This window comes from Falco punctatus (assembly GCF_963210335.1).
Source record: "Falco punctatus genome assembly, chromosome: 2".
Lineage (NCBI taxonomy): Eukaryota > Metazoa > Chordata > Aves > Falconiformes > Falconidae > Falco > Falco punctatus.
The window spans coordinates 23,787,401-23,814,984 of record NC_137581.1 but is presented as its reverse complement, the minus strand read 5'-3'; the positions used below and the strand labels follow the sequence as shown (position 1 = coordinate 23,814,984).

At 42.5% G+C, this 27,584-nt stretch overlaps 1 protein-coding gene across 1 annotated transcript in view; it reads right to left on the bottom strand.

The window, feature by feature from the left end:
• The window catches only part of MTUS2 (microtubule associated scaffold protein 2), a 323,407-nt gene that overhangs the window by 57,408 nt on the left and 238,415 nt on the right, over nt 1–27,584 (bottom strand). Inside the window, exons 8-9 of the mRNA XM_080376378.1 lie at nt 14,878–14,976; nt 9,496–9,704 (exon numbers count right to left, since the gene is read on the bottom strand). Coding sequence (XP_080232504.1) covers nt 9,496–9,704; nt 14,878–14,976 — 308 coding nt within the window. The remainder of the gene's footprint in view (nt 1–9,495; nt 9,705–14,877; nt 14,977–27,584) is intronic.

Here is a 27,584-nt window from a genome sequence, read left to right as displayed (position 1 = left end):
TTCTTACTAGAAATCTTGGTAGAGTATCTGTGGAGGGCAACCAATGAACCAATCAAAGAGAAAAAAAAAAAATAAAGGGAGATTGATGTGAGGAAGTTGCCTTTGCAGTATGTGTCCAGCAGTAGCTGCTGTACTGCACTGCTTAACGTGTCTGTGGACTCTGTTTAAATTCTGTAGCTACCTTGCTGGTGTTGGACCTGTCTGACAGAAATATAGAATTGTCTAGGTTGGAAAAGACCTTTAAGATCATCGAGTCCAACCATTAACCCGGCACTGGTAAGTCCACCATTAAACCATGTCCCGAAGCACCACATCTCCACGTCTTTTAAATGCCTCCAGGGATGGTGACTCCACAGCTTCCCTGGGCAGCTGGTTCTAGTCCTTGACAACCCTTTTGGTGAATACATTTTTCCTAATATCCAATCTAAACCTCTCCTGTTATTCACAGTTGGAGTTTCTTCTGATGAAACAAAGTTTCATGGAAAAATGCAGGCACCCTGAATCCAAAATATATCCTTCAGAAAATTCAGGTATTGAAAGATTGAAGCTATGGCTCAACAAACCCTACCGAGATCCATACTGGATTTCCTTGGATGGTCAATGTGATGCTTTCAGGGTTTTCCCCTGAAACATAACCCCATTAAGCACAAGCACCCTTGGACAACCGACGGGGCCAGAACTGAGTGGCTGTAGTGCCAAGACCAAGCAGGATAGAGACCCTCATATTGCCCTCTGGCTGGAGAGAACATATAATAGAGTTCCCAAGCTCCTTGTTGCAGAAAAAAGGCCAAACCTAACAAGAGGTTAGAAAGTGAAGTTACTCAGCAACTCATGGTGTCCATGTAACCTGAGAATGGCATGACCATCGCTTCTTGCAAAGAATTTAACTAAAACCAGATCTTCCAGTTTAAAGTGGAAAAGCAATTCTGATTCTTAGAAAATGAAATCTTGCCTAACTTTGAAAGAGGTATTTAAAATGCATGCGATTTAGAAGAGGGACACATTCCCACTGACTCCTTTGCTGAACTTAAGGAATGGCATGAACACACTGAGATTCAGGTTTTGCTGTGTCCCCTGCATGAGCAAAGGCCACAACACCACTGAAACCTGAAACAGACATCACCACTTTTCACACAACTTCCAAAGCATTGCCAAATCCCTCAAGCCCACCAGAAGCCAAATACCCTGCCTGGTTGCCATCATCACAGGAGCCACTTCGGACCCTTCTGCTTTTTTCCTTTGAATGCAGTATAAAATCAAGGCTGTCAAAGTCAGTTGCTTACATGGAGATCAGTAATATAAACAAAAGAGAAAATAAACTCACCTTCACTTGATGCTTGGCACACAGCCTAAATGTATTTCCCTTCAAGGACAACATATAAATAAAGAGATCTTTAATTTTTAATGGACATTTAAAACCTCTTCAAGAGGAGCATTACAATGCCTGGAGCTATTTCTTTTTTATCCTGAAATTTGAAATATTAATGTGTAACTAACAAAACTCTTCTCAAACCAAGAGTTACAAACATACTATAACTTGGCGCATGTGTGTGTGTGTGTTTCAAAACAAGGCCATGTAACTACCCCAGCACCTCCCATGGAAGCATGTCCTTCTACCCCCCAAATCCAAAATTTGCACTATTTGTCACAGCAGTGTCTGTGAGAATGCCAGAGGAAAGGGAGAGAAGCCAGGGTTCCCTGCACTTTCTTCCTCCTCTCTTGCAGGGACTGAAGCAGAGCAGGCCATGCTGTATGGGGGTAGTGTAGGGTATCTGCAAAAATCTAATGTTTGCTGCCAGTCTGGCTGCAAAGCTGGCAAGAGACCCTTCTGGTCTGCCCCCAGCTGACGCTGCCCCAGGACACGTGTATTGACTAGTAAAACCCTCTATGTAGTGATGTGATAGCAGCATTTCGTGTCTTACCTAAATGGACCCTTCTGAGTACGAGATGCCGGAGGACAGTGCTGTGTATTGGACGGTATCATGACCTGTAAAGTAAAACACTGCAGGTGCAACCAGGTGCAGAAATCAAAACCAGTGACAGTCTCTAGAGCTGCCTAGCATGAGTTATTGTTCCAAAAGAGGAGATCAGGCAGGACCACTGGACAGCTTTCTTCCTTGGCCCAGCACCACCTTTAGCAGTGGCTCTGTGAAACAGCCCCGTTTCAGCTGCAGCTTGGTGCACGCTGCCTGTGCTGCTGTTCACAGGTTCCTGCTCACTTGTCTCCCTGTCTCCCCCTGCCTTCAGAGCTATTGGGTTATTTTCATGAGAATTAGTCTGGCATTACCATGAACCCATCCCCAAAGTGCTGGCAGTGGTGTGCCACAGCCAGCCATGCCAGACAAAGCCAGGCAGCACCTGCTCCACTGGCATAAACAGATTCAGAGAGGGCTTGTCCTCTGACACTGCAAAGGAAACAGAAACTATGGGGAGAGAATAAAAAATATCTACTAACATCTCACAAGTGGAGTCCCCCAAACACTCCTTTTTACTACTTTTCCACTGTGCAGTCCCAAGTGGCCAATTGCCGGATGAAGATAGTTAGCCCATGGTTAACGCCATTTATGTATATACATGTGTGTGTGCGCGTGTATACATACGTATTTTTTTACTTGTCCTACCTGTAATCATACTCAACTGAAAACATGTACAATTAGGATGTTTGCAGCATCTCTTCTTGACACAGAGGGAATAAGCAGCCTTTTTACTAAGCAATTAGTTCTTTACCTACCATTTCCCCAGCTATGCTCCCACCTCAATATGCTCAAATATCAACCTGTAATGTTTCCTCCGAAAACCCTTCTGCAGAGTTTTCGTGCCTGCTCTCCAGCCTCAGGATTTCAAGCAAGGAGAGGTGTTTGCTGCTGCTCTTTTCCTGCCCTTCCAAATGCCTTTACTCCTGCTGCTCACTGCCTGCTTCCCAATGTGGGGTGGTGGGGTGGGTGGGGGTGGCTGGGGTGAGTGGCTTGCTCCCACTCCTTGCCCTGCAGAACAGGGTCTGAGAAAACCACCGTTATCAGAGACAGGGTCGGCCCAGCAAGTTTCTGCCTCCTCTTTTTATTGCTTTCCTGATTCTTCTCTCTAACTCATGAGGCACAAGCCTGGAGCAGGGATACCCAGCCAGACCTGGGAAGGGGGTGCATCTCAGAGGCAGAGGTTATTTAATTGGCCCATTTGCAGTGAGGAAGTAGTTTGTGCAAGTGAGTCCACATCACAGAGCAAAATCCTACCATGGGACCTGGGCAACCCAGGAGCACACAGCTGAAATATACAGAGTGGGATACTTCACTGCCTGGTCCTACTCCCACCTCACACACTGCCCACCTCAGGAGCCCTCAGTGGGGAATTTCCTTCTGTTTTCTTGCAATACCCAATATCCGCATCATCATCTCTGCTTCAGCCAGTTCACACCCCCATGCCCCTTCGATGGGTGTGCGGTTGCATCCACAACCCAGCAGCAGCACAGTGAAGCGGTGCAGTACCCAGGTGGATGGATGTCTGCTCCGTGGGGCAGATCCATCACACAGCTACAGCACAAGGTAGTGCACAGCACTCCCACTTTGCCCAGTGAATACGCGTATCAGTACTCATTCCTGAATTTGTTTATCTTTTTCATTCATTATATAGCCCAAGGCCTTATTTATTACCCATGCTATCCTCTGCACTGACAGCAGTGCTGATTTTCCTCACAGGCTGTTCTTTTGTCATCTCAACCCCAATATTGCAGTGCATCAGAAATAATAATTTTTTTCCTCTGTGGCCTCCTAATGTGATGGCAGTTCCCTGGCATCCCTGTCTAACAGATAGGCATTGAGTCACAGGGAAATTAAAAACATTCCTTAGATCCTGTGCTAGAAGAGACATGGGTTTTGCTGGCAGACCCGAAGTGCACAGTGCAGTGAGTATCTGGCTCTGAAGCCACAGCAGCAGAGCGCTGAGCACCAAGAGGTGCTGCGCCAGTGGAAAATGAGGGACACACCCTGGCACAGAAGTGGTGAGACTGGATGAAATTATCTTCCTATAGGCCCTGTGTAGCATCCTTTGGTAAAATGCAGTTACCCAGATGATGATGAGGGGAAAGATATTCAACTGCTTTAAGGTTTCTATTCCTACAGCACCTTATCTTCTCACTGCCTGTCATTTAGCATCCGTAGCAAGTAAGCAGGGGACCCACAGAAGGCAACTTCCTTCAGTTTACAAACCCTGATCCATTCCTTGGGCAGACTGACCGTGAATAAGTGTCCCATGAATCCCACAGCAGCTGCATTATAGAGCCTTCACTGTAATGCTTGCAAGTAAAGAAGCACCTCCCAATTCTTACTGCACTGTTTTACTGTAACTGGTTGCCCCCAGTACCAAATCTTGTGCATTTCTACTTAAAAAGCAGTTTAGAAAGCCTTAAATGATGACAAAGTTTCTTTCTAATTTTTTTCTCTCAAGTAAACAATGTTTTGTTTGTCTCGCAATAAAATGTTTTTGATTCATATCCCTAAACTGTCAGGGTCTGATGAGTCCAAAATGGATTTTTTCCAGGATACAGAATGAAAAGGTTGAGTTGTTCTGACTGCTGTGGTCTCCAGGAGGAGCAAAGAAAAGACTGAACTTGCTCAATACAGGAAATCTAGCCAAGCTGTAATAATGACAACGGAGGAGTGGCATTTTTCTAAGAGCTATTCTTGGGCCAAATTCTAATATATTTTGCAAATGTTGGGAAAGTAGTACCCGTGAAAGCCAGGAAGGTCAGCCTTTCTGATGAGTGGTGGCTTCTTACCACTGTGCCACCACCAGGCACAAACAATAGATACATTTCTCCTAAACTAATTCTCAGAGACAGCTGTGGAAATAAACCATTTTCAGCTCGGTCTGAGATGAGCACTTGAAATGTTAGCCCAAATTACTGTTTCCGAGCCAACGGTGGGAGGTGCCAAGTGACTTGTAACTAGTGCAACCAATTCTGCCTCTAACACAAGAAGTCATTAGTATTTGGACAAGGTAGTAACATGACACTTCACAGACCAGAAACGTTGCTTTGAAGAATACACAAAAAGCAGACACATATCTCAGTTATTTGAATGGGGGTAAAGGTTCTTCTTGCCCATCCCAGATTTTCCAGCACACTGCTATAGGTGTTTAATTGTCTGGAAGATGTGTATTGTATACCCACCCAAAAGTAACTCACACTCAGGTGTAGAGACAAACACACACACTGGTTACTGGTGATGCGTCTTTCCCAGTGTCAGTAGATACAAACTCTTGGGATGCTGTCAGGTACTAGGGTGCTGACCCAACTCTTGTTCAGGACATCTGTGTGGCTGCCCCATTCCCAGCTATCTGGTTGCACCCACACGCTAGGACCTGTCCAGTGCAGTTTTTCCTGTGATGAAAACTGCAGCACAAGGCTGTGCTGCAAGTCTGGAAACCCCTCTATGCCCAAGCAGAGTACGGGACAGACTACCACAGCATAACCCTTTCCCTTGCCTCCTCCCACGCTTGGGGTCTGCAGCTCAGAAAGGATCCCTACCCCTCACGTGCCCTGTGGCTTTGGAGTCCTCATTTGAAATTTCAGAGGCAGAACTTATTAACAGTCCTGCCGTTTGGGCATGCTGGAGGGGCAGAAAGGCATTATTAGTCCCGTTTCCAGGGCCTTGGTGCAGTTTGCCCACCAAAGCCCTCAGCACAAACATTTGTGCTCTGAGTGTACTGGAGATAGGAACGTGGATTCTTTTTCTCCCTATTTGTGTCCAGAAGGATTTACCCTGCAGGGTCTGTCAGTTCGGGCTGCTCTCCTTTAGATGGCACCGTTACCATTTCCAAGAGGGACTGCTGCTGGCCACTTTGCTGAACAGGGGTGAAACCGGGCCAGGACTGTCATTATTATCGGGCTAACAAGCCAGAGCTGCTCAGGAGTGACCCAGGTCAGGGGGAGCCGTTCGTGATATTTGTTCTAAAAAGTCTTCATAGTATCATCTTCACGGTATCACTCCAGCTCCCACCAGTCAGTTGTTCAGTTTGGAGTACACGTCACAGCACAAGGGTTGTATTGACACGCTGAACATCCAACATTAGGGACAAACTCAATCTGCTCCTTTTCAGAATAAGTCTAAAGTGGTTCCCAAATTCAATAGGAGTCATGTGTGCATATCTGAGGGTCTCAAATAATCCATCTGCTAATTAAATAATAATTAAAAGCCATGCTGCCCACATGCGCTGCAATCATTACCTTTCATAATTATCTAAATGTGTAAGTCAGAACCACTGCTTTAATTTTTTTTTGTCCACTGCCTCAGTCATCACTTGCTTTGATTTCCTAGGCTTTTCACCAAGATAGAAAATTGGTTTAGCTGGCATTTAATGGGTCTGTGTTAAGTACCACTACATGTTGTGAACTCCTTGACGCCTATTAAACGAATCTTGACTATTAAGAGCATTTTCAACTGAGAAAAAGACACGATTCCAGGATAACATTCAGCAGTGGTCTGGAACAGCAATTAAACAAATCCAAAAAAACCCAAAGAAAATGGTCATGCAACCTTAAGGTTGCCACAGCAAGTGCTTAAAATTAGAAAGCACTCAAAGAAACCGTGGGTGTGGGCCAACACTGTTTACTACATATTGACACGCTCTTTCTTCAGCTAAACACATCTGTTGGACCACTTGCATTGGTGCTTTTCCCAGCTTTGGAGAGAGAACAGAAACCGTGTGAACAAGACGAAAGCCACGGGCACAGGGAGATTCCTACCTGTGTGCAAAACACTGGTCCTTGGGTCACTTTTAAGACTCAGCCCAGTCCTCACTGCCTGGGAGCACATTTTCCAACAGAATTCAACTCCAATTCAGATAAAAATCTATGTTTTAGGCATTATTTTGATGTGGTGTAAGGACAGAGAGACACATACTAAAATCAGGCTATGCGTGGTTATCAGCCCAAAGAGGCTCCCCAGCAGCAAAGTAGGATTGGGTCCTCTGCTAAGCTGAGCAGAACTGCCAGTTGGACAACTCAACCTCAAACTTCTCTGGAATAAGTCCCCACCTTTTTCCTGAATGAGTATTATTCCCTTGCCAAACTGCAGTTCTACTCAGACCTCAACCATTCTGCCTGCAGGCTTCCCAGAAACAAACATTAAGTATTATTTTTGTAATGGGGAAAGTTTCTTTTTTCATGCTGCCCTTTTTTCATGCAAAGCCAGCCAATGCAATTTTGCTCAAGCTTTCAAACACTAATGCCATCTCAGAAAATGCCTACAGATTGTATTTTTGAATGACTCAAAAACGTGGAAGCCTGTGTCTATGTTGCAAGACAACAGACTGCCCAATTACACAATTGCTTGAATACTCCCAGAACATCCCATCACATGTAGGCTCTCAATTTAAGCATTGGATTTAAAAGTGTAGCAGCTTTAGGCCTCCCTGAAGGCCACAGTACAGGCAAGTACCTCAGGCAGACATTCAGATCTTTGGTGCTGAAAACAGTCTTCTGGAAGTGCTCACTTGCCTCCATTCACTAAAAATGGAGCCTAAGCAATCATACTCTTTAATGTAGGTACCACACCTAAGTGACTAATGGATAATTGCTGGGCTCATGCTGACTGTGCAGCTCATCGCCCAGAGAAGCCAGGGGTATCTTTGCCTGGGAGAGGTCCATATCACATGGCTCCCAGCAGCGAGCGGCAAGATGCAAGCGTCTTGCACTGCACTGAATGATGACGTGCACATATATATACTCCAGGGTGACCAAGCAAGCCCAAAAGAAACTGACACTCAGGCTGAATACAGGTAAATGAGCCCAGCAGTGGATCTGGCAAAAATTACATCTAATCCTGCCCAAGCCTCAAGGTGCTTAAATTCCATAAGTATATTTGTTATTTTTTACCTCCAAGACCCTCAGGCATTCAGAGGAGTATTACTGCAATCCCTCAGCTGGCCTGATGGTGCAGAGGAGCTTGAAACATAAGGCACAGCTATGCCCAGCCAGGACGTGGAGAGGACTCTATTAAATAAAGTCCCCTGAGGTGTTCAGTTTAGTAGGCATTCTCAGGACAGATCTAACACGCACCAACTAGATGAGAGTCATCTGAAAGCTCAGCTGCAGCAGCTGTTCTCATTTAAAACATATCCAGAGGAGATGAAGGAGGTATGCCCAAGCTTCCAGAATTCCTTCAGCAAATTGTGAATGAGGCATGAGATGAAATATCTCTCCCCAGTGGACAACACATAGACAAAGCTGAGCATACACTGCTCTGCCCCTTTTTGTTTCCCTCTGCTTTAATCAAGGACACTCCACAGTCAGCTCAAATAATAATAAAAAAAAACAACCAAAAGGGAAAAAAAAAAAAGCTTTACAAATGCCCATCAAGCCCAGAAATGTCAAGACTATAGAAAAATGGAGGGGGACACCCCCCACCCCCCCCAATAAGGTATTTAAAATATTTAGTACATAATAAAGATTTCCTTTTTTTTAAGTTCACTGAAGCTCCCCCTAGCAAGATCAGCTCCTACTTAGGGAAAAGTGTGAACTATGGTTATTTGTTCAAAGGTAATCTTTCCCACTAATATACAAAAATAACTGAATAAAGTATTCCAGAATTTGTAAAGACTGTTTGAATCTGTGCTTTGTTTTTTGTTCGGTTTTTTCATCCCATTTAATACTGAAAGTTTACTCTTGCCTCTTCCAAAAGTAGCTAAACAAGCAATCAAGGATATTCCCCAAACCTTGGGTCCTACTGCTTGTGACTGTCTGCCTGTTTTACAAGGTAGTTGGAACACCAGCTTAACCCGGGATGGTACAAAATACATGGGCATGAGGTGAACCAGGTCTGGACATTAGAGCCCAGCCAGATCAGTAAACGGCTTTTGAAACAAGCGATACCTACAAGTCCTTCATGGTTGTCTTAAAATGTATTCATTTTGTCTCAGGTTTAGTGAATAAATAAACTTCTCTAATTGGCAACATTTTCTTTAATGTTCTCTATACCTGCTGAATGTAACCTCCTAAATGCTGAGATAATGTTATTCTAATGTTTTCAGGAACTGGCACCTCTGTAACAGGGACACTGACTGATCTGTGGTGAACAGCAGGAGTAGATAAGTAATGTGAGAAAGCAAATCTCTTCCTTCATCCAACACCTTTGGTTGACTAAATGCATGGATTGTTTTTGCATTTGTTCACAACTACCTCAGTTACACTTTCCATTCCAGCTGTAGCAGTCAGGGACTGGTACTTCTAAGTTTGTGTATCTGCTTTACTCCTAAAAACATCCTGAAATCTCTCCATGACAAATACTTCAGTCACAATTCTTCCTCTTCCAAGTTCCTGAACTTTGATTTTCAAATACATGGCATCAAATTATTATTCCCTCATCATAGTAATTGTTGCAAAGAAATTACACGCTTTGCTCCCAAGAACAAAGTGTCAACAACTGTGGAATAAATCTGGGCAAGTGGCTGGTGTAAAGGCAAAGTATCTCTCCAATGGTAGAAAGTACCCATTGCACTTACCTGCCTGAAAAAGTGCTGTGTTGTTATAGCAAAGACATCAAAGCCACAGCTGGCCCTTTTAAGCTCATCTTGAATATTGCTTAATTGCCGGGACTGCTCATCACACTTTTCCTTCAATCTCTGAATTAATTGCTTTTCAGCATCTCGACTCTCTCCCGGTTTGGGGGAGAATCCATTCTTTGGGGTGGCTGGCCTTTGCTTGGGATGTCCTACAAAGCAGAGAAGAAAAGACCATCAGGGTCCCTTTATATGTACGGACATGACCTTTCTGTGTTTCTAAGGCCCTTGGAACTCATCCCTATAAAAGAAAAAAAGGTCTGTAGCATTCACACACATCTGTAATGACTTTCAAGAAAAGCGAGAGCACAGTCCAATATGTTTCCATAGGGGCCAAAGCTCAAACCTTTGTAACAGTCATCTCACCTCAGGCTCTGAGCCTGAAGGTCTGCTATGAGTTGGGGAGAGCTCTCCTAAGAACGTCTTACTGAGAAATGAGGTTGTTAGAGAAAGGTTCCCTCTAGACATCTACAAGAACAGAGGTTTGCATCTTGATGTGTAATGCTGGACTCCCTTGAATAGCAGTGAGAGAAATGGGCGCTTCCAGACTGAGATTCAGCTTATCCTGTTGTGGATGTGGAAAACAGTAGGATGATGTTTAGACTCTACACAATTTCTTTGGCCACCTGAACCCCAAGCTTGGTGACTCGACAGAGGTGCCAGACTGCCTTTGTAGATTTCGTTTTGCCTCCAAATAGGACAATGTGGGACTGAAGTTGTCTTTCCCTGAATGCAAACATAGCATGGGTTGCTTGCTATTGGGATTCACTGTTTGTTTTTATCAGCAATACTGCAGTCTATCTTGCCAGTTCCCCTTGCTCTCCCCTTTATAACACTTCTAAAGTTGCAGCACAAAACAGATATGCATAGAAATGCCACCAGGTGCCACATAATGTTGACTGTTACAGCATTGACTCTGCGTGGCTGCTCTCTCTGCACCATCGGTCACACCAGAAGCACTGTATGATTTGCCTGCAGAAATGGGTCCAGAATGACTCTGGCTCCTCTGACATGCTCCAAGTTGGATTGAAGCAAGTCTGATCCTGTATAAAGATGTGAAACCACTAGTGTAGCTTGTGTTCAGGGTATCAGCTCAAACACAGTGTCATATTCACATGAATGGCTCAAGAATTAAAGTTCACTTATGATAAGCCACTTCAGGGAAGTGAGGCTTTTATCCTAATTTAATTTTATATCCTGCTTGAGTCAGCTATTCATTTCTCTGGATATACTCAGTTAGGAGGATGAAGCAAGAAAGGGTAGTGCTCTGGTAGTGTCACGTTGATCAAGCCACTGTTTGGACAAGCTGTTTTGTCTTTATCTTCTTAGCTTCCTGAAAACTCTCCTCTGCAAACATTTATGGTCAGCAGGGCAACACATTTGATTTACTGATTCTTTTGGTACCCTTAGTCTCTCCTCAGCTGTTGCTTTTTAGCTCATTCCTGAATACTGTCCAGGATTCTCTGGTTCACTTTTTGAGCTCCTCCTGCTAGTATCAAGCTTTTAGCCTAGGAGCTAGAAAGAAAGGGGGAGAAAACAGTCAGACACCTTGCTCCCATGTGTTACTAGAAATGGTGGACATTGGTCTGGATACAGATAAAAAAATGAACATTTCTGTGCTAGCAGAGAGGGTTGGGTATGGAAGAATCTGAAAAAATCTAAAAAAAAAAATAATAGTATCTTGTAGTCTTATAGTCTTGTAGTACACAGTTCCTGCAAAACAATACAGAAACCATGTCTCCAACTAGTTCTCAGCAATGAATGTAACAGAGCACAGTTTTCCGCTGTGGATACTACCTACCCCTTTCCTAAAAACCAGAAGAATCCTTCCACAGAGAAGCATCTAATGATATGACTTAGAACCAATTTATGAAGTAGAGCATTGTCCCAGAGGTAATTTTGTTAGATGCGCTTTAGATATTTTAGATTTTTAAGACTGTGGCCTGGGTGTGCAAATGGATCCTCAGGGCAATGTTACTACATCAGGCAGGGAACCAGTATAGCTTTTCCAGAACAATACACCAGGAGTGTATTCCTACTTTTTTAGATCCCTGACTTGCGTAGAGCCACTGGGAGCATGTCTTCCAATTTGCTGCACTATGTTCTGGCTCCAGGCTAAGCTTACAGGGAACTAGCTCTAGAGATGCTCCCTCGTGACCCCAAGTATCTTGTGCTGCAACTGCATAGAGTCACACGTGCAAAACAGCCTTTGAAACTTGTGCCCATGACTTGCATTTATAATGAGGAATACGTTTCCCAACATGTCAAGACTAACTTTATGATGTTGCAAGACCTAAATAATACAATATGGGATGAGAGAGAGGACTTTCTGTCATTAAGAGAGTTCAACCAGCATAGTCATTGCCCTCTATCCGTTTTCATGTCAGTTAAAGCCTGTACACCATTTTGTTCAGGAATAATATTTTCTTACAGATTCTTCCATTCATGTAAAGGGGCTCTTAACTGGGCAGTAGGTATTATCACAAAATAAGAAATTCATAAAAGCAATGACCACAAGTATCTGTCTTTCTAGTATAAAAATCTTGGGTTCTTTAGGCAGCATGGTGATGTTACAACAAAAGGCATAGGGAGAAGTGTAAAGGGAAGCCCTTGAAATCAGTCCAGTTTTAATTAAAACAGAAACCCATCAGGTTGCTTTGTCTTATATCTTTCTAGCTTTCCTGTTCACCGGAACATTTGAAGTGCACATTTCTGTGTTGTCCTTGTTAGTATTATAAGCTGTCCTTGTAAATTAAATTGTGCTATTCTCCTCAGGGATGAATCTGAATTTCTCAGTTCATTTGGGTCTGAAAAGCAGCTTACTAAGCTTATTCTGCCATTCATGTCTCTCTTCTGTTGCTCTGCACAAAACAGGGTATGTATTAATGATGCTGGCCCTGATCCTGAATGTCCTTTCTGCTGATGGTGGGACCAGGAGGGAGACCTAGTGTACGCTGAAATCACTGAACCCCTTTGATCCACTTCAAAACTCCCAGGTCTTTTTTATCTACCTGTGTTTGAACTAAGGAGACGTAACAAGTATATACTCATAATTAGCATAGTCCATGAGGATTTAGATGGGGAATACAATTTATTTGCCTTTTAACTGTCCAATTTTGGACATTTTCATAAGGAAAGTGTGAAAATTACTTTGAGAGGACTGATAACAAGCAATCTGTAGAGTGACAAATGTCAGAAACAGACGGCACTGTCCTAAAATGGAGTGGATGGAGAGCACCTGCATCCATGTACACCTGTTCCTATGCACATATTTCAGGAATGGTATTGCATCAATAGATAAAATTGATATCGCTACAAGCTTCTGCATCTCAAAACTCCCTTGCAAGTCTGCAGGAGGACTGACCAAAAGTCTAAAGATCAGATTCAAGGCTAAAAAGAATTTGCAGGACAGCCAAAACCCAGCACTGATTTTAAAGAACTGCACGTGAGGAGGCCAGGAACAGAGGGAGTACAACCTAGATACAGCACTCAAAGTGTTACAGCCTGTTTCATGGCCACATGTAGCTGTGGCAGAGTTACCTGGAGGACGCATGCTCTCCTACCACAAAGTAATGTGATAGGAATAATATCACAAATGTAAATGCCTTACAAGTTTATGATCCTGATGGAGGAAAGGCTGTGCTACTGCCCCTTAGCCCCAGCAACACTCACTTCTCCTGTTTAATGGCTGCTTTGATTATTTTTTTAAATTGTTAAATAGGTGAAAACATTGTTTGTCTTTATTGCTTTGTTATTGCTGTTGTTATTTCATAGAATGCTAAAGGCTACTCTCAAAAGATAAAAATGAAGTTTATCTTTGTATTTGATCATTACGGTGATAAACAATTTTAGGTTGCCATAATTTCAGGCAACCAAGCTTAAGAAATCCTAAATCTGTCTCTGAAGTGGGAGAGAGGGCAGTTACTCAACCTCTCATGAAAATGAAGAAATATTTGATGACTTACGAATTCGATAAACAAAAAATTTCAGCCTTGAAAAACATTAAGTGACCTGTGGAAATGCAGGCCTCCTTAAGACAACAGAAATACACAGTACAAATATGCCTATGTTTCATTTTGCTTTCCAATTCTAGTGGAAGCAAATCAGCTGTTCTGTAACATGCTGCCACTGCCACAATCAGTTCCAGTGCTTAAACTGGACTCCCACCATTATAAATGCTGGTGAGCTGTTGGTCTGGCACTCTCCACAACAAATTTTTCTTTGCATCTCTCTTGATGATCTCACCAGCTGCAAAATAGCCTAAAAATTATATGATTCAGAAGACAGGGTTAAGTTCATATTTTTACCCTAGTAGCTTAGTGAGGAGGAGAATTCTGAATCCTGTTGGTACCTGGGAAGCTTAAATTTAACCTTCCATTTTCTTGATTTTGTTGGATGGGAAGGAGAAGAAAAGTTTGAGTTTAGTAAACATGAAGAGATTCTTGACGAATGTTATAGGAGCCGAAGAGCTGTTCTACATTTTTTTATACTTTACCATCAAATGAAGAAACATGCGGTTCTGCCCCCCCCCCAATAATAACAACTCAAGCATCATATAACTGTAGAGATGACATTTAAAGTATTTAAGTAGAGTCTGAAAAATGAGATAACAGAATAGAAGAAAAACTTAAAGCACAAAGAAATCATTGGGATCATGCCCACTCATTTCAGAAGCATTTAGATCAGCCAAAGGCCAGCCTTAGAAAAGCCTTTAGGTACCTTATACATCTGTTAATGTACACATAGTAAACATAAATAGAAATAAGTTATCTTCATTTTAGTAAATAAACAAAGGTATTATTTAGAAATGCTAAACCCATGTGTTTGTACGCCATATTGAGGGGTAAGTTGACAATGCCTCAACAGCACTCTGAAGGTTATTTCTATAGATAATCCCTTTTCCAGTCATGCATAGAAAAAGCCCAGGAAATTTAGTGCCTCTGCACAACAGTTAAAGAGTAGATTCCAGGCAATATACTATAATTCCAGGTATGTGTGTCTTTTATTTCACTATACCTACCTGTTTTCTTTTTATATTGTAATTGTAATGCTAAAAATAAATGTTCCTGTGACCTTAAACATGTAATAGCGACAACTCTTTGTTTTGAAGGAAAGATGATTTCATGGTTGTAACAAAGAAAACAAAAGTCTATTCAGCTTATGCATTGGTATGATAAAACCTGCAGTAGTCGGAGCCAGCTTAATGAACCTTGGACACAATCAATCTTCACTTAATAGTGGGTCTCAGTTTAGTGTGTTAACAAGAGATGCAAAGTCAACAAGTTTAAATCTTCCCTAAAGCAGTGTTTTTTGGTTCATAATTACCTGGTGAATGGAGCTTGGTGGTTGTTACTGCTGATCTCTTAGGGGATGAGACAACTGGTCTGTTAGCATCCTGATCTTTTTGTACTTCTTTTTTCACACCTGTTTAAGAAAAAAAATAAAGGTAGAAAGAAATACATTTATATCAGTATTTCACCAATACACATCCTGGGCTGTGCACAGAATGATACAACAGTACTTCTGTGTTGGATGTCAACCGGCCACTTCTGCAAGCATGACTGCGTGCACGTGGTTGAGCTGACATGCACAGCACTAAAAAAGGTCAGAACAAGGCCTTACACACTATCTTGGTTCTCCGGCCATCTGCACAGTGACAAATGCCATTAAGGCATGAACAGCTACATAGGTAGCCCATCCTACCTGTTGTGAGCTCTGTGTTCTGTCTTTTTACCTTGCTGTGCATCCTCATCCTGGGCTGGAGGAGAAGCTGAGTAGGACTATGCAAAGCTGACTTGTTACCTGGAAGGCCCTGATCTATCAATTTCTTCCCCAGGTTAGGAAACTGTTTTTCCAGTGGCCAGCTTTCCCAAGAGGGTCTCATACAGGCAAGAGACAAGCTTCTGCAGAACCAGAAGCAGGCAGGATGTGTCAGGGCTGTGCTGGATGTGGCATGCCAGACAGGAGAGTGGGTCTCTGCCTATGCACTAACTCGGCCAGGGCCAGAGAGGTGCAGCGCATTTAGTGCACAAAACCTATAACACGCTGTGCCAATGCAGGATACAACAGGGACACATCATTTTCCTTATGTCCACAAGGCTGAACCAACACCTGGTTCATGCTTATCTATGACCCAGGCATGTTCCAGGCTGTCTGCCCTCCTTCTTCTCCTCTCTCCTCTCCTCTCTGTGTTTGTAGCTCTCCAGATTAGTCCTGACCTCTGCATTTATCCTTTTTTCTGCAGCCACTAATTCTTCCCACTGACAGCATGATGCCCCAGAGCTCTTAGATTATGACCTTCAGAAACTTTGTGCTAGCCTTTCCTCTTCCCTTAGTTTTTCAGTGGGAGGCAACTTGATGTCTGTTATTATTCCTCCCATCACTGGAGCTCTCTGGTTAGGGGCTTGGGATGGTCTGTCAGCTGCCCAGGCTCTGCAGTCACCGACTGCCTCTTGTACCAAGGAGATACAGTTTCATCTGAAAGCCAGAGCAGCCACCCAAGCTCAGCTCATTCCTGCTGCCCACCCACAACTCTCATCAAAATAGCTGTGGGCACCATGCTGAGTGCAGTAACATGAAAGACCAGCCCAGCTTGTTTGCCCATGGTGTGACAGTCACACCACAGGATTTCATGCAGAAAATATTTACCAAGGAAGTAAGAAGAAAGAGGAAGAAAAAGCAAATCTCTGAGACATTAAGGTATTTTTCTGTTTGCTTTCCCTTTGCAGAGTTAGTGTTTGTTGGGGGTTGCATTTTAGTTTGCAGGACTATGTCACAGCCCCTGGACACACAGGAAAAACAGACACTCAAGGCAAACCACTTGTCACAAAGGAAAAACAATGTTTGCCTTATTAACTTTCCCTTCTGAGTAAGTTCACAGACGGCTTGTAAGAAAATGTCAATGTCCCACAGAATCTGAAGTATCTGAAGCAGGAAAACAAACTCATTTTTTTTGGTGGTGCTTAAATACAGTGACAGTCCAAAAGCTAATGCTATCTTCTATTTTGCTTAATACATATGTGGTCTGGCTATTTCAATAGTGAAGTGATAATTTTATATGGAGTTCATAATCTTCAGGGATGCTTACTGGATGACTTGTTTTCTGCTCTCTCCAAAGCCACAGCTAGTCACAGTTGCAGTATCAGGCTTATTTTTGATGCATCATTCACCCTTCCACTTCTGTCTGCCTCAGGACTTGCAAGCAGCGAGCTGCAGACACAGCATTTGCCATGCAATGAGCTTCCTATCTTCTAGCACCATATCTCAACATTCACTTGCAGAATGTTTCTGCAAAGAACATATGCACACCCACAAGCCCTGAGTCCAACTATTTGTGTGAGAATAGCACAAGAGAAAGTCTAAGACCCTCTCTGACTCCCTTCCACCATTCATGGGCAAATTGCACCATCAGTCACGAGGGGCTGGTAAAGATTGAACTTGTCTTCGTATCTTTACTTTGGTCCATCTCCATTTTCTCTGCTGTTTATAAATTCGACATGTTGAGGCTACTATTCTCATTTGTGATTAATACTTTTCACAGTGAAGTGACTAAGAATATAAATTTCTTGTGTCTGCCACCTACTACACTGTGCTTTACTACAGAGCAGGACATAAAACAAGTTTATGGTGCCATTTTATTACTAAAGACCAAGTGAAAACAACCTGAGATGGGAGCTGTGAGATAAAACCAGAGCTTGTTTTATAAGGTATAGTTTATATTCTTACAGATTTGAGCATGACTTCTTCATGGCAACGAAGCCTTGGGTTTTTTTTGTGGTTTTCGAATTAAAAATACGATGCACAAACGGGCCATACACCAAACTCCTTTGTAAATTTTGCTATGGCAAATGTCAAACAGGGACAATGGTAGGGAAAGTGTTTTCCTTTTGCTTTCAGGAGTAACAAGGGGCACATAAATACTTAACTACTTTTGGGTTTGGGACATTTTCAATAAGGAACACCTGGAGAACTAGCTCAGCCTCTTAACCTTAAGCACAAAGCAAGAAACAATTCCCCAACTAGAGCTCAGTTGAAAGAAAACAGAGAAAAGAGGCACGAAGCCCAGTGAGCACCACTGTTCTTCAGAGGGCAAGACGAGGTCTGTGGAAAGCAGCAAGAGTCACCCACCAGTGCAGACAGTGGTGCCTGGCAGGGGTGGCTGCATGGGGAACATCGGCCCTGGAAGGTGGGAGATCAACAGGGTGAAGGTGGAAATAGGTATCTTGACAAGGACAGAAGAGTAGGATTAATAGCAAGAGTAGGAAATGAGGATAGCTACTCTCCTTCGGTTTACAACATTGGGAGAGCTCCTGAGATCTGGTATGGGCAGCAATGCAGCAACTGCAGAAGTGAGGAGGGGCTGTGTAACAAGGGAAGAGTCAGTGCACCTGCTGGGAAGGGTATGGGGAAAGGGGCACATGGAGCTAGCAATTATTCAACTTCTTCTTCCTAAGTTGAAGGGTCCTGGTGGCCTCTCTGTGGCCCTCATTAGCAGAGAGGGATTTAGGAAGCATGCAGCTAGCAAAAGAAAGGACAGTCCACAAGAGCAAACCGTTACTGTTCTGCTAAGCTCATCAGCCACAGCGAAATCTTAGGGGAAGAGCCGTACCTGGCATCAGACCTCAAATAAGAACATGTGCTGAATGTTTTTCTAAAAATACTGTTTGTTCATTCTCTTCTCTTTTAAAACAACAGCTGTTAGTTGGTTAAAAGGAAAACATTCAGAAAACATGTTGATTTCAAGAGAAGTTCCTGCAGGGAAAAATCATTTTTAAATTATAAGAGTTTGGGCTCCAAATTTGTCATTTCACAGAAATCTAGAATTTCAGGTTTAAAATCTGTAGGAGAGTGTCAGTGTGATGATCAGCATAATGCTGTACTGCAGGGTATGGCACAGCAGGAGGTTATACAGTTTGATCTTTTCTACCTCAGAGTGTACTAGAAGTAACTCAAAGGTTTTAATGTACATAAAAAGTTTGATGCTCCACTGTACCTCAGGAAATAAGACAAATATTTCAGTTGTTGTTATGGGCCTGAATGTGTGTAAAACCTCAAATAATACTTTCATTGTCATACTTTGTCAATACATACATTGACATATTTTGAAATGTCAAAAGGTGTTGTGCGTACAACGATCAAATAAAAAATACATAAAATACAATTATAAAAAGAAATTAAGCACCACAAGTGTATATTTCTTGAACATGCACAGTGTTTTAATTTAATTCTAAATCTGTCTTTTAATATTAACTCTGACCTGGAACAAAACTGACTTCAAACTCCTAGTGTTATTGCCCACAGGCTGGAGATACAGAACTCCAATTAGCGCTGTGCTAAATGCCTGCATGTTAGCTTTATTCCTGCTGGCTGCATAGTCAAGGCGCTTAGCACTGAGCCTCCCAGCAAAAGGCTCCTGGCAGAGCAGGAACCACCACTATACTCCAGGCTTCCAGGAACAGCTTCTAAGGCTCTGCCAGTCCCCTCCACTACAGGAGCTCCTGGAGTGAGAAGTTGTCATTCTGGTAGCTGGGAATCAAAGCCACAGACAACTAATTTTTATATGAATTTACTTTGCATTTAAGGTTCCAAATCTCCCAATGTTTCTTGTCTTTTAAAAGCTATGCTTGTATACAGAAACGCATTCATAAGAGAACTGTGAGCATAAATACTTGCTTGTGTGGTTACAGCATTTGCTTTTGAAAAATGCATCCAAATGCATAGTTCTGTAAAGGTATTTACATTTCCTAATTAACACACACAGCTTGCTTCAAACCAAATATAAGGAGCAAAGGCAAAATCATTGGAAATAAAAGACAAAACACTCCAGACATATTAAACATTCAGCAATCACTTGGAAAAACAGCAGACAAACAAAGCCATTTCTCTGTTCCCTCATCATTGGTGAATGCTAGCATTGGAACCAGAGCTAAATACACCTTAACAGAGATATCTTCTCAAGAGCCGCCACAGAATCAGCGCTTGTATTTGCTTGTACCTTTCTGAGTTTTTAAAAGCCAGTACAATGGGATAGACTTCACTTTGCTTTCACACTGCAGACTGAAACCATGCTAACATATTACACATTGAATATTTATTCCAAAACAAATCCTAACATGTAGACATCACTAACAATTGACTGGGACCAGCTGCATTCAGTTGTATTCCAGCTGTTCTCAAGCATATTTTAACTAATGCAGCCTGCCAGTTTAAAAAAACCCTAGGAAATGCTTTCAGTCACTCACAGACACAGAAAGCCACATCAAGCTTTCTTCTGCCTTTCCCCCTGATACCCGCGACTAGTTGTGTCGTTGGTGAGTAATGAGACATCCACGCACTCATTGTCTGAGACAAAATGAGAAAATCTGGAAATATGATGGATTCCGTATATAACGGCAGTCTAATCCTCTCTAGACACTCTCTACTTCCTGTGATCTATGAGACACTAAAAGACAGTGAATAAATAAGTAGATGTAAAGAAAGACTATATATTTGTTGAAGTAGAAACTGCTAATGCTTGTGCTTTTCTCTTTGTGTTTGTTTCAAATTTAAAGTCAATCTGATAAGAAAAAAAGAAGGACAAGGATTATTTCACTGACTCATGTAAAGTGACTTTTTTTCTATATTAAGAATAAAAGTCTCTTTATCTGCTACTAAAAAATAAAGGAAAAAATAAACCTGACAAAATGAACCATTCTTTAGACTGAATAGAAAATCACAGGGTAACTCAGAACATCCAATTTTAGTTGTGGAGTTAAACCAGCTACTCCTTCCCTTCCTGTCATTTTACATGGATCCCATGGCATTTCATTGTTGCTTCCTCACACAGTTGTGCTATGGCACGTTTTACAGTGGGTCTCAGGACAGAGGCTGAAAAACTTGTGGTTGAACATCTCACTTTCAGCTGCGGTGCAGTGCTGCATATCCCTACATTCAGTACAGAAACAATGTGAATGTAACCCACTGCATATTCACTATTCAGCTTTTAATGGGAATTATTGGCAAAGGGGAAACAAAGCAGCAGCAGACTCTTCTTCCTTCATCCCTGCAAAGAGCACTGGTGCTCACTTCTCCCCCTTCAGCTGACCTTAGCTCAGCTCTCACCCTTTGGCTAAGGTTGTGTTGCCTGGATTTTGCAGAAGCTGATTAAAGAAGCACATTTTACACTACAAGCTTGCTGGTGAGAGCTGCGATAACACCGGCTTCCTATTTTTCATCTTGACTGATTATATTTAACAGCCTGCCTTGTTACATATGATTTACTGGTACTTGTAAAAGCACAGGAATTGACTGAGTTAGTTTTTTGAACAATGCCTTTGATGGTCTTTAATTTAATGGGCCAAGTAGAAACAAGCTGCTCAAATGAATTCTTTATTGCTACTGTCATTGCACTCAAATTAGAAGATTTCTTATGGGGAATAACAGTCATTTATCTGCGAGATAAACATTAAATAAGAATAATAACCAAGTTGAAATAGGTACACCATAATGCACATCCCCCAAACGCCACAACAAGGCATAAAAAATATGAAATCCTTCAGTTCTCTAGCATCATAGATCATTGGGTGGCAAGTTCAACCTGGTGGACAGAGCTGAGGTCTAAAACAAGCAACAACATGATGCTCAGGAATTTGGATCAAGACTTCAGGATCCCAGAGCCATACTGGTATCCTGAAGGTAAACCAGAGTTTCAAAAGACAGCAGTTTAGTTGTCACAGCACTCTCCAAACCAGCCAGCTGTGATAAGGTCTTCTACCATCGCATACCAACATACCCTTCAGGCCAGTCCCTCTGCTGCCTTCTCCTTGTCTCTCCTCACCCAGGGCATGTGTTCTCTCACTCCCTCCTCTCTGCTTCTTCCTTGACTGCTACCCCTTCATTGGTTGCCCAACCACTTAACAGAGCAGCTACCCTTGCACCTTATCTACATCAGCCAACCTGACACCCCTGAAGCCAGCCCACAGTTGTATAATATCAATGCTAATTAACCCAGCTTCATTCATCTACATTTAGTGATACCAAGGTGTTTTTTCTTTGGGCTTCTATGTTCTGAGATAAGGATGTGGTTGAACAAGATCAGACAGGGATGAGACCATAGAGGAAGCTGTATTACATGTAGAAAATAAAAACTATGGTCAGATGTAAGCCACTTCTCAAATCCTTACACATAATAAAAAGAAAAAAATACTTTATTTTTCCTGACTTACATGCAAGTCCTGTTGCCTTTGTGGGAGCCATGCACTCAGCTCCCCAGCACAGACCTACCCTTTAGGTAGAGGTTTCTGCTCATGAGTTACTCCTGAATGTGCACAAGAGGCCAGAGCAACTACAGAATAATACATTGGTTGCTGTGTCTGTGGTGGCACATTAATTTACCTGTGGACCTAAGATGTTTGCGGCACACAGAACTGCACGATCAGCTTTGTCAGAAGGACCTCTGAAGTCCTCTGGTCCAGCCTCCGACTCAGAGTGCGTTGCACTACAGCAGGTTGCACTAGGCTTTATCCAGCTAAGTTATGTCTAATGACAGAAGATTCACCACCTCTCTACCTCTCTAGACAATCTGTTCTAGTGTCTGACCACCTTCACAAGTGGTCAAACAATGAGAATTTCCTGCATTCCAACTTGTGTTTGGTGTCTCTTGCCCTGTCACTGTGCACCTCTGAGAAATGTCTGGCTTCTCTCACATCTTCCCATTAGATAACTAAAGACTGAGATAAGATTTCCCTTTGCCTTCTCTGAAGAACCCCAGCTCTCCCAGCCTCTCCTCCTGACCTGTCCTGTCATGTGTCCCAGTCCCTTGACCACCTTGGTGGCCCTCTGCTGCTCTCATTCCAGTATGTCCCACTGTTTTTGTCCTGGGATTCCCAAAACCGGACACAGTTGTGAGCGGCTACACAAGTGCTGAATAAAGGGGCAGGACCACTGATGCTGCAGGCCATACTCTTGTTAATGTACCCCAGCATGCAGCTAGTCTTTCTTGCTGCAAGGGCACGTGGTAGGCTCACATTCAACTTGCTGTCTAGCAGGACCCCCAAACAGGGGCCTTTGGCAGAGCTGCTTCCCAGCCAGATGGCCCCAGCCTCTCCTGTTGCATGGCATCATTCCCCCAAGGGGCAAGACTTTGCATTTGCCTTTTTGAACTCCATGAGGTTCCTGAAGGCCCATTTCTACAGCCTGGCAAGGTCCCTCTGAACTGCAGCTTGGCCCTCCAGGATATTGACCAATTCCTCCTAATTTGCTATCATCTGTGAGCTTCCTGAGGGAGTGATTTATCCCACTTTTCAGGTTTTTAATGAAGATGATGAGCTGTATTTGCCCAGTATCAATCCCTAATGGATGCCAACGTCTGTCACCTGGACTTTGTACCTCTGATCACAACACCCTGAACCTGATGGTCTAGCCAGTATTCCACCCACGTCATTGTCCATCCAAGGTCTGCAGCAAGCTGAGATACCCTAGGACTTTTTCCCAATCACAGAACAACCTGGATATGAGAAGGGAATTGCAGGAAGAGGTTTCGGGCCACACTCATGTTGTTCAGTGGCTACTAGCATGATTTTATGTGGAGAATATGTCACACCCAGGCTGGAGCTGTGCAAGCCCCCTCCAGAATTGGGTTCCTGGAGCAGATGAAACCAATGCTCCTGACCAGGAAATAACCTAGGTCTAAAGCAAGTTAATCAACTGATTGCAGCACTGGGTGAATGCACCATACTGCTGCTGGATATAAGCAGGTATGCTTACATGGTGCTGTATCTTGTTACTCTCTAGACCTGTCAGCACCAGCTCAGGAATTGCTGCCTGTCTGAATCCCCCTTCCATTGCACAGCACAGACATGCTTTTCTTGGATTACTAACTGCTGTGGTGTGTTATGCTGAGATATTTTATGCATCCTGAAGGGCTCACCAGATACACCACTAACTGCACCATGCCAGACTGAAGGGTTTTGCCTAAGTTATGACAGAATTAGATCCTGGTTTGATTTCTGTTTTGAATTTTCCAATAGTAAGCATTAATCTAAGGGGTCTGTAAAACAAATCCCCTGTGAGGGTTGGAAGTTGTTAGTCTGCTGCCTCTGAACATTGCCTTCTGCAGATATTCCCATATTTTCAGAGAAATTTAAAACAGAAAATTCAGTATCTGTGTGCTTCAAAGAATATATTTTTATCAGCATCTGTGGAAAGGGAAAGTTTGCATGTCTTTTCAGAGGTGGACCTTAGCTGCAAAGCTCCCAATAGAGAGCTGCTTTCACCTGTCTTTAAACAAAATATGAAACAACAATAGAAACAGTAAATATTAGTGAGGTTATCATTGTATTTCTCAAAGCAGCTAATATGTTTAAGAGAAATTAAAGGACCTATCTCACTTTTTCTAGTCAAGTATGCTTTTTTTTTAAACATTTTCTATGTGTCAACAAGCATGTAAATATCGAAGGGGTCTAATAACACATAAACCCACTAAAAACCTAAAAAACACCGAAACCTAATTAAGCGCACTCTTTTCATAGACTAGTTGAAAGGCAATCAGTTCATGTCTTCAAAACAATTTACACGACAATGATCTTCCAATGCTGTTGTCCCATGCCAGAATTTTCTTTTGATCATCTGAATCCCTGCACAGCAGCAGCTATAGGAGTCCATTTTCATTAATTAAACATGTTTTATTCCCTGTAGTCCAATTTATTTGACAAGCACTTTTAGTGAAATATCAGGAGTATAATCTCTCTTGAGCAGTCATCTTTTTTTTTTTTTTTTTTAAATGAGAATTTACAGCACAGGTGGTCTTTTAACATCTAACACATGAAAGCTTTCATGTGACTTTTTTTTTTGTTATTTTCCACTCATTAATATAGGTAGATATGGTCCTTTGTGAATTAATGTACTATTAATGCATAGTTAAATTATATAAATCTGAAATACAAATGTAATTTTTACTTCACCTGATATTGCACTCTTTCATAAACATTATTTATACTTAAATGACAGCCATCCTCTTTGGGAAATAGTTTCTCCCTCTTTTACTTTTGTAAAATATGCTGTATATAATACATGTAGAGTCTGTCCACTTCAGCTGTAACTGTGGAGCGCTCTGAGTGCTTTAGTTGAGTAACTGCAGTGTTTTACACAGGAGGTTGGACAGATGCAGTATGTGTTTATAAACATACATGCAACATCAAGTTCTATAGGAATTACTACTGGGAGTAATTACTTGGTAGGAGTATTATACATAGAATATCTCCAATTTATTTTTTTGTTGTTGTTCTCCAAATATACAGAACATATAGAAGGAATAATTGTGGTTTCCCTACTTCTCAAAAGCTTTACTATATGGCTGACTTCAGTAGCACCACTCACGGCAGAGTCTGACCTACTGACTTTGACTGAACAAGGCTGATGACTTCTTCCTCAAATGCAAAATTCACCCCTAAGGTCTTGCTATTGGTTTACTTTTTCTCAGGGGAAAACACGGCTCATTTTCAAGATGGTGTTGGTTTGTGTTGTAAGTCCTTTCTGCTGGACACAGGGACCAGCATCTGCAAGGAGGGGTATGTGGTACAAAGATACAACTCTCAGTCCCAGCTAAAAACTTCCATTCATGGTGCAGACCATCCCTGTCTCCTTGATCACAGTGTCTGTGCAGTGTCTTGTCTCCTGCCATGGGGCAAAACCCAGGAAATTGTGGTGGTTTAGTTTTTCCAACCATGACTCCATGGTGGGGCTGGTCTGCTGCCAGTTCAGCTACGGAGAAACTGGGCTGAGATGGAGGATAAACATGTGCCCCACCAATCATCCCTTTGCAGATGGTGTCCTCATGATCAAACTGCAAATAAACAGGTAAGAAACAAGTAGGCTCACAAGGCTGCTCCCAGGAAGGGGCTGTCAGATGAGACCTGGAGCTGGACATCTTATAATTTATTATGTATAAGATGTAAAGATGTATAAATAAATGTGTGCTTATACATTTATTATGCACTTATTAAAAATCTATTAAAAAACTGTTGATGCTGCTAACCAGGAACACGATGAAACATGACAAGGATAAATCCATGTCCAGCTAAGACTTTCTGAAATGTATTGTTGACATTCTGAGACTTCCTTTAAATACTCCTTGATCCAGCAGAAAAATGAAAGCACATGTACTGGAAAAGTGTTCTACACCCCTCTTCAAAACTTGCATCTGGATCTCATGTAACTGCATTCCCTTTGAGAACAAAAGACTACCTCCAATACCAGGGCATCCAAAATGGTCACTGGATACAAGTTAATGTGTAGTTTCATACATTCAAGAACATCTTATGTAATTTGTCTTTTCTATTGTTCTGTCTTCCTATATCATGGTTGCTCTTCTGTTCTTTGGATTGTCTGTGCGTGCAATTGCCACTAGGTGATACTTTGGGAGAATATTAGAAATTTATTCATTCTACTGTTTTCAAGTCTGGAGCACTGGTGAAGGTCTCTTCAGTGTTGCTGTTGCAGCGACGAGCCTGGCTGCTCCCCCAAGCATGACATTCATTATCTTTATGACATGCCAGTGTCAGTGAAGGTGTGTGGGTGGGTGGATTAATTTGTAGTATACCTTCAAACACTTTTGAAACACTGATTTTACCTCTCTGCTCCCTTACCTTTATTGGTGTTCTGCCCTGTGATGTCCAGTAATAATGCCAGACTTGCCCAGCATAGCCTGGTAGCCTATGCCAGTGATTATTCTTTCCACTTTGCAACGGCACCACAAGCAAACCTTTTACAGTGTCTGTACATGCAGACTTTCAACCTTTACGTCCTCTAACTGCTGCAGGACATCCTTTTGGAAACTGGCCTTTTCAGCACACCCATGCACTTTCTTCTGTATTTAGAATATGGTATCTGACACAACTGTAAAGGGATTTTGTTAGATCCTTTGTTTGCCTGGGATCAGAAAGCCCAAAGCAATATGAACATTTCACTGCCCTTTCTTCACTTGCTTCATTTGATCTGTAGCATCCTCCTTCCAATTTAATAGACAGTTCAACTTTAAAAAGATGGTTTTGTGCTTCATCATTTAAAAGATATGAAAAACTGTCCAAAGGATACATAAACAGAAAATTTTACATTCTGTAGGGCTCCCTATCACATCAGGATCTACAGGATGTACAGACAGAGTTCATATATTATTGCAAAAGAGGAAGAATTAACTTGCTAAAAAACTTTGTATTTATCATTGCTTTGATTTATTTCAGCCTTTGCTTCCATCAGATATTTAGCATTGTGAGAAACCATGACACTCTTAATAAAAAGAAAATCACGACTTGACCCCAGATACATCTGCTGCTACCTTGGCTCATATAAAAATTAGACCAGAGTTTACTGTAGTTTTTCTTCTGTCTGTTCTGTCCAATAACAGCAACTTCCTAAACTTGCTAGCTGTCCCTGTTCAGTATTTATGTCTGACTTTTTGCGTAACACAGGCAGGTACCCCTACTTTACATGTTTAGTTTCCTTCCAGAATAAAACAGGCAAGTGTTACCTCACCTGACTGAATCTCCCTATCAAGACTGGACTATAAATTTAGTGAGGTGGTGGAAATGGGCTCCATACACTGCTGCATCCAGTCTTTGCTGGTACACACAGAAATGCCTTGCTGGGAGGAGGCTGGGCAGGTGACTGGATCCCCTGACCCCCAGAGTGGGAAAGACTAAGTTCAGCTGTTTTCTAGTTGTGAGGGATTGGATCTAACGTTCTGGCAGCATCCCTCCTAGCTCTCTGCTACTGTGGCTTGCCTAAGAAAGCAGGTGGGCAATTCCCATCGCACCCTTGGCATGGGAAGGCCATGGTGGGCTGCTGGATTTAAACCTTCCTCCCGTTCTACAGGAGTGTCTGACAGCTTCCTGGCTATGACAAAATTTGGGAAACATGAGCCGAGTCAGACTAATGGCCTTGCAATGGGAAGAACAGAACTGACTGCTCGCCACCGCCCTTCCTGCACAGGGCACACCTATATGGACCCATGCACCCACAAACACGGGCTGAACACGTACCTCACTCAGCCTGGAGGG